General features: G+C 33.1%; 2 protein-coding genes across 3 annotated transcripts; both read left to right on the top strand.

The window, feature by feature from the left end:
- The first annotated feature begins 211 nt into the window (after positions 1-211).
- LOC107017178 lies at positions 212-6,024 on the top strand. 2 transcript variants are annotated; one of them, XM_015217482.2, is made up of 11 exons: positions 212-344; positions 434-531; positions 910-1,015; positions 2,233-2,331; positions 2,422-2,487; positions 2,856-2,972; positions 3,267-3,341; positions 4,369-4,471; positions 4,596-4,643; positions 5,291-5,412; positions 5,485-6,024. In XM_015217482.2, exons 1-11 carry the CDS (start codon positions 285-287, stop codon positions 5,575-5,577), a joined length of 987 nt encoding a protein of 328 aa, XP_015072968.1. In that variant the 5' UTR covers positions 212-284; the 3' UTR covers positions 5,578-6,024. The 2 variants fall into 2 exon arrangements, with proteins under 2 accessions (XP_015072968.1, XP_015073030.1); XM_015217544.2 differs by having other exon boundaries at positions 248-352.
- A 2,161-nt stretch (positions 6,025-8,185) lies between these two features.
- LOC107011844 (nucleosome assembly protein 1;3) lies at positions 8,186-9,114 on the top strand. Its single transcript, XM_015211505.2, has one exon. It carries the CDS (start codon positions 8,282-8,284, stop codon positions 8,867-8,869), a length of 588 nt encoding a protein of 195 aa, XP_015066991.1. The 5' UTR covers positions 8,186-8,281; the 3' UTR covers positions 8,870-9,114.
- The last annotated feature ends 4,842 nt before the right edge of the window (positions 9,115-13,956 follow it).

The raw sequence follows: 13,956 nt of genomic DNA, 5'->3' as shown, positions 1-13,956 counted from the left end.
TTTACTATAACATACATATATAAATTTTCTATTTGCTATATGTGAAAGTTGCCCTTATTATCCAGCCCAATAATAGTGGGGCATTATGGTCTTAATGAGTTAAGAACCAAAAGCCCATTAAAGTTTAACTTAGTCCAGCCCAATAATTGTGGGATGTGGGTCCGATATCATGAGATGAGAACCGTAACGTTTGGCTATGTGTCTCCCTCTCAGCCTCTCTCCCGCCATTCCTTAAAATACCGAGAGAAGAAAAAAAAAAACAGTACCAAAACCAAGCTCGAAAAATGGCAACTATTTTGTCACTAAACCCACTTGCTATTCGACGATTCTCTTCAAATTCACAGGTTATTCGGTACTTTCTTCGCAATTTTCAACTTCCAATATTTATCATTTAATTGTTCGTGATTCAATGTTTTTTTCCCTTTAAATGCAGTGTTACTTGCATAGAACAATGAGAATTGGGCAAGCAGGGATTCACTTTAAGAAAAATTATCCAGTTTCTTTCGTGGGTTTTCTGCAATTCAACAAGAGGTCTGTCAAAATCTCTAAAGAATTCTCAAGTATCGTGCTTATAAAATGAGACAAAGGGGATTTTGTATTTCTGGATTCTGAAAAAGAAATGAAGAATAAAACATTATAACTCGAGAAAAGCATTAAACATAATGTGTCAATCTTATATAAAAGTATATAATAGTATATAAATGGTGCTTACTCACAAATATATATGGGTTTAAATCGGGTATAATTTGGTATAATAGTTTATTGGCGTAAATATTTCTCTAAAAACTCGTTTCCTTTTTCAAATTCTACCAAGAAAAACACAATTGATTAGTGATGTGCAACTACTTTTCCGTTTCGTTTTAGTTGACCTACTGATCATCAAGTTAATTGTTTGGGTATATTAAGCAGGAGAAATTTCATATGTGCAGTCAGTAAAGATGCTGAGGAATCTTTCAAAAAGACTGTGGAGGTTGATAGGCTTATAGATACACTGAGGGAGGCAAGTGATAAGGAAGTAAGTAGATTTTCTCACAATTTTCTTCAGGACTCTCCCACGGGCATATTTATAATGGTGGTGGCCGGGCCAACATTCACGCACCTCGACTGATCCACTGCTTATGCGCTACCTCCTATTACTATATTAGTACATGTAATGTGCAACTCTATTCTCTGAGGCTTAGACAAATGAGAAGCAATCACCTAACATATTTTGCCTTGATATTTGAACCACGATTTCCCCATGGTCCATTTATGCTTGTTCTCAATCTTAAATTCTACTCATCTTTATTGTAATGAATCATATTTTGGAGATCAAACATGTTTTGCATTCCATCTGCCTATACTTATATTCTCAATTTTATTGTTCAAGGACATCGAGTGCTTACCTTTAACTACAAATTCTTCCCTTATCGAGTAAGACTTTTATTGGACTAGGAGTCAATTGTTTATCTCACACTTTGTAAAAGGAAAGCTGGTTGATAATCAAAGCGTTCTATTGCTTCCACTTCCTAAAATAATCTCCTTATGAAACCTAGGTAACTCAAAATAACTTAGTGAATTTCAGATTTGGTATGGATTGGCATCAATGCTGTGAACTAGTAATTCACTTTAAAGTAGTAACTAATAAGACCACAAGTATAAAGGTAATTCTACCGGTAGATGTATTATAGTAAAATATTACTGCAATAAGACCAGTAATTACTTGATAACAACGAGAACAGTTGCTTTGTGCTAGTTCTTATACGACATGCCTCTTATTTGCATTCAGTTAAAGCATTCCGAGGGACCACTGCTGATTAGTTGGCAAGATAGCTAATAGGGAAAATCTACTGTGTACCTGCAGCAGCTTCTAATTTGCACTTCTCTTACATTCTATTGCATGCAATATCTTGTCAGTTCAGAAAGCACATGGCAATGTTGTAGTCAACCATGAGGCTGCTGGTATGGTTGTCAGTTGTTTTATATCAATTAGTTTGCCTCTGTCTCTTTGTTGGGAATGCTGATCAGCCCTCTCATTGTAATGCATCTGTTCCTCTGTAGTTTAATTTGGTGGATTATAGGTTTGATTGTCCTGATAAGCTCTTTATTATTGTGAACCTGAACATGCATTGATACCCTTAAAGAGCTATGAAATAGAATGCTATACTAGTTGTCAAATTAAGACCATTTCTCTATTCGAGCTTTGATCTACACGGATGAAAATTAACCTTTATCTTTTTATTATGGTTGCAGCTGCCACAGATAGTTGTGGAGAATGTTCTCGCTTTCAACGAGAGCTTTTGGATAAGACTTGCAGCTAGAGCAGACACCTGCAAATCCGACGATGACAAAGCATGGTTCCATTTCTTATTATTTCAGATGGTGTATGCTTCATTACTTCTTTCAACTTGTGGAATAAGCTTTATTGATTTCTTTTTACAGAAAGACTATGAAGAGCTGGCATTGACAGTAATGAACATCGTAGATCGTCTTGTTCACAAAACAAATGTATATATTCTATTTCCTTCCTGAACTACACATATTTAGTGTATATATTTTTGGTCCCTACCTGATCACAAGTAACTTCTCTTTAGCATATATATTAAGGTCTGTACATGTAATTGGAGAGATGGAGATGAACAATGAGGAGAAATTGTCAAGGATTTTCCTATTGTCCTATTAGTGTGAAGTCTCATGGAGAACCCATGCCATGGTTGAGATCCCTTTAGTGTCATTAGACATACCTTGTATTTCCCTGCTATATAATAGAAAGTTTATTTGGTGCTTATGTATGACCACAATAGTAATACATTTTATGCTTTATTTTTCGAATGAGCAACAGACAGTTTCTAATGGCATTTTCTTTCTCCCGGCAGGAAAAGATAGAGGCATCTACTGACGTGCTCAAAGCAATCTTAAAACCGGTAATTGATGAAGTGGAAGAAATTTCTTGGCCTCTTAGGGATCCTGAGGCTCTCAGTCTTATGGAGAAAGTATGTCTTGTCATCCTGTCTTATTTGATCTAGTTTTCAAAGTGAAACTCTTTTGTAATGCCATGCCAGAGTCAAGACTTGAAGTGAATATCATCTTATAAAACTAAGGGGGTTCAAGAAGGAGATTGAGGAATAGAACTATGCTAGAGCTCTTACTTATTAAAACAAAACTATGCTAGAGTTCTGTTATGTGTTTATATAGTCTATTGTACATAGAATTCCATTCTTTTTTTATGTGACTTCTTATTATTTATGGCTATGTGCTTAAGTGTTTTTGTTTTCTTTAACATTCAGGAAATAAATCAAAGGGAGCAAGAAGGCCAACTTGATGAAGGGTTCCTCGCAGAAGTCAATGCACAGCTGCGGCAAGTGAGTCTATTTGAATTAATGCCTAGTTCTCTTTTTCGGTTTGAGTTTACTCTGGGTCTTTGTGTGCTGGCCTTGTCATTTAGTTCCATGCATATTTTATTATTTGTTCTCTCTCTCTCTCTCTCTCTCTCTCTTTCTCTCTCTCCTCTGGGAGGCAGATTACCATTGACATGACGAACCTTCTGCTGAAATTGAAGATTATAACTTGGACTCCGGAATTCACTCTCTTTCATGTATGCAAATTACTAAAGAGAGCAATCTGTCAGGGCAGCTAGAGACACATACCGGATAAACAAAATAACTTATAGTACTGGACAAAAAGAATGTATAAGTGGAACATGCGTCTTTTGGTTATGAGAAATTCCAAGGAATTAAAAAGATTCTAACTAGTTATCTGGTGTAATGTTTCCTAACTAGCACACTCCTACCTGCTGATTTGCCATTATGACTGGTTTTCTTAACTAAAACAAAGGGTAGTTTTGAAAATAGAAATGGCCTCATACCATGCCACGCCTCCTTTTAACAAGTCTTCATTTGTCAGACTCACTTCTTCAATTTTTATTGCCTTCCCTGACGGCCCCCCTAATAATAAGTTCACCCCTTCTTATAAGAACTTGTTCTTCTCCCTGTTCAGTTTAGACATTATTTTGTTGCATCAATCTGTTTCTTGCTGTAAATTATTTTTGTAATTGAATGGAAGATGTGAACAGTGAATAAATACAATACATAAGGTGCTAACTAAGAAAAGAAATATCGAGTGATTCCTATAGATCTGCAGTGATCCCTATAAATCTGCTGCCTATATATAGCTATGTATATTACTAAGATTAAGTCTATATACATTCTTTAACAATTTTTTATCACGATTCAGAAAAACAAGGTTTTCAAGCCACAAGCAGAATCTATTTTATGAAGATTGATCTCTGTAGTGCAGTTTCTTTCACAGCTATGTTTCTCGGAATCTATTATATGAAGAATAAAATTCACAGAGATTGGATAATTACTCTTTGAGTTTTTTACTTTGTAGGCTACAAAAGATGGGGACAAGCCAGGACTTGAAGCTATGTTACAAAAGGTTCTGCAATTGTATGCTTCCAGAGTGCTGTCAAAGCGAAGTTATGCAAAAAAAGGTCTCTTTATTGCTTAACTTCATTTGTAACTAGAAAAGTATAGGTCCATGAATTGGTTTGCCTGGATGTTCAATCTGAAAACAAGAATTTGTAATTACTAATCCTGGATTTGCTTTTGGTGCAGGAAATGAAGTGTTAAAAGCTGAACAGTTTCTTGAGACCATTATCAAAGGTATCTCTCGGTTGTGAGCTTATTACAAACCGGCATCACGGGATTCATAATTTTTCAATTGTGAGACCACCTCATATTTGTTTAATCAATTCCTCAACATGTGCCTCTCTCACGTTCCACGGATTGCCTTCTCAGTTTGCCAGTGAAGGTGTATTTCAGATACTGATAAAGCCTCATATAGATAATGCGGAGCAAAAGAAATCAAAAACTGATATGAGGCATAATAAGCAAACTATTTAAGAGGAACGGAAATGGATGAGATCTGCTCAGAAACCATGGGTGGATGTTTTTGAGCTTCGTTAATGGAGGTGAGGTGTTGTAATAGGTGTTGAGTTGTTTGGCGTGGGACTAATCCTCAGAGGCACTGTCATAACTCTTTAGACGAATAACCTATAGTTTCAGATAATCACACGGGTAAAATGCATCTTTTTAGGGGTAAAAGATGGACCAAATAAACTCTCTATAGGCAATGATTTGTCAGTTGAGATTGGAATTGGACATACATGACTTATCTCCCGTTATGGAGTATGAATAGCTTTTACTCACTCTCTACGGTCCATTTACCATCAAATATTTTGCCTTGAACTTTACGATTGCCTCAAATATTGATTCACCTCACATGAAATTCACTTCTCCCTTTGATACAGCACCAGAGGAAGTATGGAACAAGCTCTTGCTAGATGGCATGACTCTTGGAAAAGGTGATATTTCCCCTGAGGAATTGTATGCTGTTATTAAGAAGAGAATGGAACGGACTTTGATACGTACGGTATGGATTCAATAGTTGAAATTTGCTTTCTGGCATTCATTCAATGGTTGTTGACATGGTTTACTCTCTCAGGAGGGCGGCTCGTATCAGCAGCGAGTTCTGATTGAGTATCTGAAAGGTATTGAGTCAAGAGCAGGGGAGATTGTCAGAGTACTCCAAGGTTGAGACATTCTAGTAAACTAGTCGTTGCACCTGGAGGTACCATAAGTCCACATTCTTTATAGGAAAAACATGATGATAAATTATCATTTTTTTACCATGCATTACTGAGCAGCAATCTGAGATCTACTATGGACACCCTTGAGGTATGAGGTTCCTATCATGTTTAACATCTTCCATTTTTGTCCCATCGTTTGTATCATTCGTTTTCTCCTCTCGTGTCTTGCCTTTATCCAATTTCTCTTCTCCTGACTCGTAATAGGTCACTTGTACATTCTACCTGTAAATTCGAAATCGCGAGTTTTTCAGAGTGCAATACCACAATGTAGCCGTGCAGTTTTTGAATTTTGTAATTGGATTTGCATAGCCTGCATTAATCCATTGTAAACTGGTGGAACTGTACTGTGTCCTTCGTTAATGAAATCTATCAATTGGCTTTTCTTTCATAGTTAACATTGAGCTGGTGACCTCACTTGCAGCATACTGCATGCTTGGTACTCTCTTGATTTAGTTACCAGTACATCAGTCATATATGAAGCTACTTTCTATATATTATAATTTTTGTTGACTGCACAGCTCCACAGTTTCAAGAGTTAGCTACTTCATTCCACATTGTTTTCGCTTGGTGTATGCAGTTACTTTCCCTGCTGTCTAAAACTCAAATTGCCTGTGTTTAGGTTGTACTTACTGGTATTTTATTTGATTACCTTTTGTTTCTTTATACCATGGTGTCCTTGGTACGCTTGCACGGGTTCCTGCTACCTCCCGCTAGCACATGTACCAGGAAGAACTTTTATTCTGTCCTGTGAATTTTTATTTTATCATTTGCTACAGATATTTTCTGGTTGACATGAGTGTGTAAAAATGCTTCCTCAGTGCTATCGCGTATACAAGTATAATCTGAAGCAAATAACAGAGTATGTTGATATCAACTACTTGAATGAAAATTCATGAACATTTCATCTATCCTCTCTTGGAGCATAATATGTGGATTTAGAATTTCAAACTTTATTGATTTGTAAATCGTGTTTGGATCAATATCTTTGGACCCTTATAAGGAACTAAAAGAGCAATTTTTTTTCCGAAATTTCTAAAAGGACAATTTAATATATTTTAATATCAAAAGGCAATATTTTGTTACTTTTTTTGGCGGTGTTAAAGATAAATTTTTTAAAGTAAGACTCAAAATATATTGAATTCACCTTTTGAAAATTTTGAAAAAATTTGTTTTCCTTTTGATTTCGTATATTCATATTTGTTTGGCACGTTTTAGTATCTCCGGTCGGGACATTAGTATTCATTTTATGCTTTTAACTAGCTAGATTAGAGGATAAAAATGGAAAAACTTGGCCACCATTTATCATCAATGGTGGATGTAAATTATTCAAATATATATATATAATATATATGTATATATATATTATTTATTACGGTATAAAAGAAGAGTCCGAAGCCTAAAGGGTAAAATAAAATTGATAAAAATTTTAAAAGGGTACATCAAAAAAATTTCTAACTAAAAGGGTTAGAAAAGGGGTAGCAATTTTATAAATTAACGATTTTACCTTTTTGGTTAGAAATTTTTTGAATATACTCTTTTGAATTTTTATCAATTTTTTTTACCCTTTAGCTCCGGACTCCTTATAACAAGATATATGGGAATTACTCCTTATAACAAGATATATGGGAATTTCATAGTTCTGATTTTACATGCGCATTTCCTCAAAGATTTGCTGATATTACCAATTAATATATGGATACTACATTATTATTTTAATTAATATGTAGAAATTTCCATTACATGGACTTTAAATTGGAAACCTTTATTGTGATATAAATTTACACGATTAATCAAATCATGATTTTAACTCTTATCAACAATATTTGTCATCATCGTCTATATCAAGTGAAATTAATTACTCTCCCTATATAAACTATTTTCAAAATGTGATAAATATGTAAAATTACAAGAAGGATATAAAATATATTTACATTATACAAATTATAAATCCTAAATCTTTTCTTCCTCCATCGTTCCTCAAGGGTCAAACTATGATGGACAATAATAGAGATGGAGGTCTCTTGAACTTTGTTTTCTATTAATTAGAGGAGAGTATTTTTATAAATAAATAACTTCTTAAAATTATACGACAAATTAAATGGTTAATAGAAATCAATATTAACCTCATTCTAATTGAACGACCCCTTGAATATGTCGTTTGACTATTCAAAGATATTATTTGAAATATTAAAACAAACAATTTGTTACCACACGTTAACAACATTAATAATATACAAATTATTTCGACCATTCAAGTTAAAACCTTTTTCATTTCTTCTATCTTTCCCTAATTGCCTTCTCCACATTTCTTGGGTCAAACGTATCTAAATTCAAAAAAAAATTGTTTGGTTTCTATTGTTTCACGTTTCGTGTTTTACGGCACCGTTTTGGATATTCCATTATTAGCATTTCGGTTTATTCTATTAAACGGTGGTACCATTTGGTATATTCTAGTAAACGCACGTAATTCAACCAATTAAAATGCAGCAAATAAACAGGTGGACCAAAGCAAAACTGCCACGTCACCTCACTGCTCTCCTTTATTACTTGCACGCATTTTCTTTCTTCTCATTTAACAAAGAAAAAACTCCTCCCCAAGTAAACTACTTCAATACAAACCCTTATCATTTTTCAAGAAAATCAGAAGCCAATATGTTGAGAATCCTTGGAAAAAATCTCAGAATTTCAAAATCAGCAACAATGGTTGCTAGATCTGAGTCAGAAATTGATGCCCATGATCTGTTTGATGATTTGTCTTCGTGGGAATTTGTTAACCCTTCTGATGATGAACAAGAAGATAGCTACTCCTTCACTGATCAAACTGATGATGATGATGATGAGTTGATGTTAAAAGAAGATGACCCATGTGAAATTGGGTCTCCATCTTCTGATATCTCGATGAAATCGGAATCAGAATCGGGATCTCCGTTGCCAGTTCAAACAATTGGTGCATTGGTGGTTTGCCATGTTGGGTTTAATCATCAGGAGAAGTATTCTCGTGATGATGATCAGGAGGAAGAAGATGAAGAGGAAGAGGAAGAGGAAGAAGAAGAAGAAGATTACGACTATGATTTGGATGATGAGTTGGTGCCAAATTGGTTGAGTGATAAACTTGGGAGACAAAGGATTAGGAAATTGGGGAAAAGGGCTTGTTCGAAGATGAACAAATCCAGAAAGGCGCCTCATGTTTTTAATAGGCCTGGATGTGTTCATGGTAAACATGGATTTGGTATGCGGTAGTTATGTCTAAAATAAATAATTTGCAGGCTCAATATGGATGAACAAAAATTGGGAAGTTAAGTTTTAGGTTAATTGATTAACTGGATTTGATCTGAATATAATCTTGATGTAATTAGGGCTTGTGGAAATTAAGTTGCTATCTAATTTGCAATTCTTTAGCTTGCTTTTTAAGCCTAGGTTATCTACTTGAATTTGGATGTAAATATCTGAAATTATCTAATGCAATTTGAATTTCAAGATCCAAATCTTTCTCATTGATATCTGTGGTTTACTTTGTTGTTGTTGTTATTACGATTCTTGCATATATGTGCCACACAACCTTGCTATGTTTCTGCCCACTACCTTCTTTTTTTGTTCATTATTGCTTTGATTTTCTTGAGCCTAGGTCTTCAGAAACAGTATCTTTATTGTCAAGTTTGTGCCCACTACCTTTTTGGTTATTATTGCTTTGATTTCCATGAGCCGTCCTTCAGAAATAGTATCTTTAAACTTTGAAAGATAGTGGTAAGGACGGTGTACACTCTTCGTACTCCCTCCCGTTTTGTAAAATTTCAACGGATATGTTGTTGTTATCATCTTTTTTTCATTGCTTTTATTTGTCCTATGTCATCTTTCACTTTAAGAAAGAAAGCTAAAAAGATCAGTTTTGGGCTCTTTTCTTTAAGGTGACAATGTGCTTGTCTGGGGGCTCTTTTCTAAGGTGACAAGTTGCTTCATTTGTATTGATATCTGCATTTATGTTTGTCAACTTATCTCCCCTATAAGGAACTCTCTCTTTTCTTCTTCATATTTTGCACAGATCTTTTTGACGACAACAACATACCCAATGGTATCCCCGAGTGGGTTCTTAGAGGGTGGTGTGAAGTTGTTTTTGATACCTTCGACTCGTAAGGCATATAAAAAAAACAATTCAGAGAGCTATGAGAAACTCTTTTCTTGTATTTGCTATGTTTTTTGTTGTAGAAGTGTTGAAACTTAATAATTTGTGTGGGGTTGGTTCCACATGTAAACTGATACTAGCTGGACTTAGCTTGTCACTTTATCTTGCTTCAGAGGGGGGAATGAATTTGTTTGCTGCATTCTCACGATCTTGGAAGATAAAAGTTAACTCTCCCATGTTCAAGTGTTTATTACAAAAGGCAAAATTTATTCATTGCCTAGGAATTACGAGTAGGAATAAAGCTAAGGACTTTTGATGGCAAATACTTCGAGTGTTTACACCAATTTAACCTTTGGAAAAAAAAAGGATACAAATGGATAAGTATCAATGATTGATTTCGATGACTTGAATCTGTGATCCACTGTCACTCGGGACTCATTAATAACCTTACCCTGTTTCAAAGGTTTCTCTTGACTCTTTCTCAATTTAATATTAGCACTTATAAATTAAAGTGAGCATCACATCACCAATTAAAAAAGTAAATAAAATATTGAGAAACGCCCGAATGATGCTAATATTTTGTTAGAAGTTGTCACTATCTGAAAAGCTTAAGTAATCATGAGTGATAATGTTGACATGATGTGAAGTTGAGGAATAAATTGGCACCTAATTTAACACAAAAATGCAGACAAATAACACTACCTTTTTGTGAGGCTGCACTATAAGGAATAAAGAATTTTGGTTTAGGTTGAAGTAAGCTCTAGAACTCTTATTGGACAATGATTTATAAAGTCATTTGGCATGTTTCATGATTGATGTTATATTTTGGAATATGAACCCGTACTTCTCTTGTGGCAAGGCCTCAAGTTTTTTCATACATTTCGGGGTCGTTTAGTATTGAAGGTTAAGGGATAATAATTTTAAAATAAAATGTAGGCTTACTTTATGTTGTGTTTGGTTAGGGTTATATAGTAGTTTCAAAATTATTTATTTCATCATTTATACAATAATGATGGAATAAGTTCACACATATATGATGAGATTATTAATCTCATGAGTTAACTTAATCATTGGGATAACTTTATCTATCTCATCTCCTGTACCAAACAACCCTTTATTTTACATTGTGATTGAGAAACTGAGAAAACCGTGAATGAAATGCAAAATTGACCACTCTATATGTTAATATCCACTAATCAATTAATTGATTATGTTTCAACATCAAATTAGCTGGGATGAGTTATATAACAACTTATTTATTTATTGCACATATTATTCTATTGAAGTCTTCTTCTAACAGGGTTCTTGGATTAGTGGTTGACATGTTGTGTTGGTCATTCATCAATAGACTTGTGGATGTAGCAGTTTTGTGCGATGGGCCTGTTTATCAGCCCAATTAATTGGGCTGAATTCATTTGTAAATGTTGGATTGCTCTTATAATAAAGATTCAGGAAAAAAAAATTTACTCAATCATATCTATGTTCTTTTTCAAATTACAAAATTTCTTGAAATTGAAGGATTTTTCATACATCATTCAACCTTTCAATACATCACGTCCCGGATTCGAATACAACTCAACGCCTGATATATTGCGTTCCGGTTTCAGATACGTCACTCAACATCCTGATACTTCGCGTTCCTGTCTTAGATATGTCATTCAACGTCCAATACATCGTGTCCCGATACATTACCTCTGTTGATACAAGACACACTTTTCCCGATATATCGCTCAATGTCGCGATACATCGCGTCCCGATACATTATTTTTGTTTATCTTTGTTGATACAATACACACTTGTCCCAATACATTGTGTACCAATACATTGCGTAAGAGTGATGTATCTAAGAAAATGAGAGCGTAAGAACTTCTATAATTTTTTCAAATAGTAAATTCTTTTAAAGAATATGATAGAATAAGTTTAATACTTACATAGTTTTTCTTAAAAAGTAACTAAGATACAAAAGACATGTTTTCTTAATACAAAATTTAAGTATTTTCTCATAAAATCTTAACATAAATAAGTGAAAATTAATGTGCAGAATGAAAGAATTGGAAGATATTTTAAATGTCACATCTTCTTTTAAAGGGGAGAAGAGAACAAATAATGAGGTCAATCACAAAAAGATATCCTCGGAGACAAATAACACGTACTGATTTGGTGATACCATATATTGTAACTATTCAATTGGACTTACATACATTTGATGATTTGAAAAAGATTTCAAAAACAGAAATAATTTTGGAACAGTGACCTTCTTGTGTGAACATCCCTATTACTGTAGTGACTGTGAGTGTGTACTCTAAAAATAGTTGATAAATGTATAATATATTTATAAATCCATGTATAATATGTGTATGATTATGTATATTTAATGTATAATTTATGTATATTAATTAAAAATAATATACGCAATAAATATGTCTGACTATTAATGTGAAGATCCATAATTTTTATTAAGTTGAACTTGAACCTTTCTTTGACAATTTGATACTCCTAATTTAGTGAGCTCGATTAATTTGAATATAATTGCATGGGACAAAGCACTACGATGGTGGAAAGCGCTCCTTACTAAAAAGTTTTTTTTGTAAAAAGCTCATGAAATTCAAGATATATTTGATCAAAAAAAATCAAAATATAAAAAAATAGTACACAGAGAAATTGAGATTGAACTTGTACTATAGGGGTAGTTTGGTAGTTGACAAAAATTATACATGTATTAATAATATAAGGATTACTTATGAAAAATTTATATATTGTTTTATATATGAATTAGATATTCATATATTAGTTATTTCACCTTGTATCTTATATAAAATAATACATATATTCCCTCATAATTCATTCATGCATTCGTATTAATTTTATATATAGATAATTTACTTCCTAATTAATTAGCAAATGTGATATTATTTATGCAATACTTAAATACATGTATAACGTAACTCACATCCAAACTAGCTATCACACTACCCCAAAATTACATAAAAGATACTTGAAGTTGGATTTCGAGTTAAAAATATATGGATTCCATTCTTGTGATATATTCATAAGTTTGATACCCACTATTGCTGTCTTATGAAATATATCAGCTCAAACATTTTGAGAGAATTGAAACATTACCATTTTGGTTTATTAGTGGAGAATCCAATATAACCAAATAAGAAAAAGCCAAAAATAAAGGGACATAGTGGAGAATCAAATGAGGGAAAATGCCAATTAAAATCTCATAATTAAACAAGTTTCTCGCAAAGCGACGCAAGTAGTAAAGCGATTTGACATTTGTTTTTTTACAGGGCCAACATGTTTGTGATGAAAAAAAATTTAAGCCACTCACTTATTTTCCTTACTTATTATTTAAATTTTATTTATTCATTCATTTTATATATTTGGTATCTGATAGTGACTTGATAATTATTTCTGTGCTTTGTGGGGTTGACTTTATAAGTTTACATTTAAGGATGCGGATAAATTGATAATTATGTTAGATAAGTAAAATAAATTGAAACGCGTACTAAATAATGACATGAAAGCGCGTACTAAATAAGTATGGTAGTGCTCATGACTATAAGTGAGTGATTGTTACGTTTTTTTAATTATTTTTTTAAAATAGACATATTTTAAAATTTTGAGTGAGATTCGAATTTATAACATCAAAGTATATGCTTAGGGTCAAGACCATCCGAGCATAGTGTAAATTATATTACGTTTTTATTTAAATTATATTTATATATTGTTGGTATTATACTTATTTGATAATATTTTGTCGGTGCTTCAATTAATCCGCATCTGTTTTTAGTAGTGTCCGTCGCCTTAAAATGTACGGCCTAGTATCCAATTATAATGACTGTAATCTCATTTTTCTAATATATTATTGGTCATGAATTGTTATGATATGAGAAGTATATGAGATCAAGCATAAGACCATTAAAAAGAATGGTGTAATTTTTATATTTGTTGAAATTTTAATGGATAAATTATTTACAATATGCTTTAATGGGAGATAGCAAGTAGATGCTAGATTATATTAATAGAGATATATGTAAGTTGGATTTGACACCTCTATTATTATTTTTTTTTTAAATAAAATAAAAAAAGTAGTTTGGATGGCAACATCTCAAGTATTTTCAACCATGAAAAACTCCTATTTATCAAAATTCTACCTTTTCGCATACATTTAGCAAAGTTGGTTGTAATAGAAAAGGAA

Source organism: Solanum pennellii, chromosome 1 (genome assembly GCF_001406875.1).
Source record: "Solanum pennellii chromosome 1, SPENNV200".
In the NCBI taxonomy this organism is placed as follows: Eukaryota; Viridiplantae; Streptophyta; class Magnoliopsida; order Solanales; family Solanaceae; genus Solanum; species Solanum pennellii.
The sequence above is the reverse complement of the archived record's forward strand: the minus strand, read 5'-3'. Positions and strand labels throughout refer to the sequence as shown.

What these genes read in the sequence shown, in the direction of transcription:
- LOC107017178 (XM_015217482.2), top strand. Translation starts at nt 285, where the DNA reads ATGGCAACTATTTTGTCACTAAACCCACTTGCTATTCGACGATTCTCT. An exon ending in GCAAATCCGACGATGACAAA is followed by an intron (nt 2,332 to 2,421) that starts GCATGGTTCCAT and finishes TTCTTTTTACAG; the next exon opens with AAAGACTATGAAGAGCTGGC. An exon ending in TCTTGAGACCATTATCAAAG is followed by an intron (nt 4,644 to 5,290) that starts GTATCTCTCGGT and finishes CCTTTGATACAG; the next exon opens with CACCAGAGGAAGTATGGAAC.
- LOC107011844 (XM_015211505.2), top strand. Translation starts at nt 8,282, where the DNA reads ATGTTGAGAATCCTTGGAAAAAATCTCAGAATTTCAAAATCAGCAACA.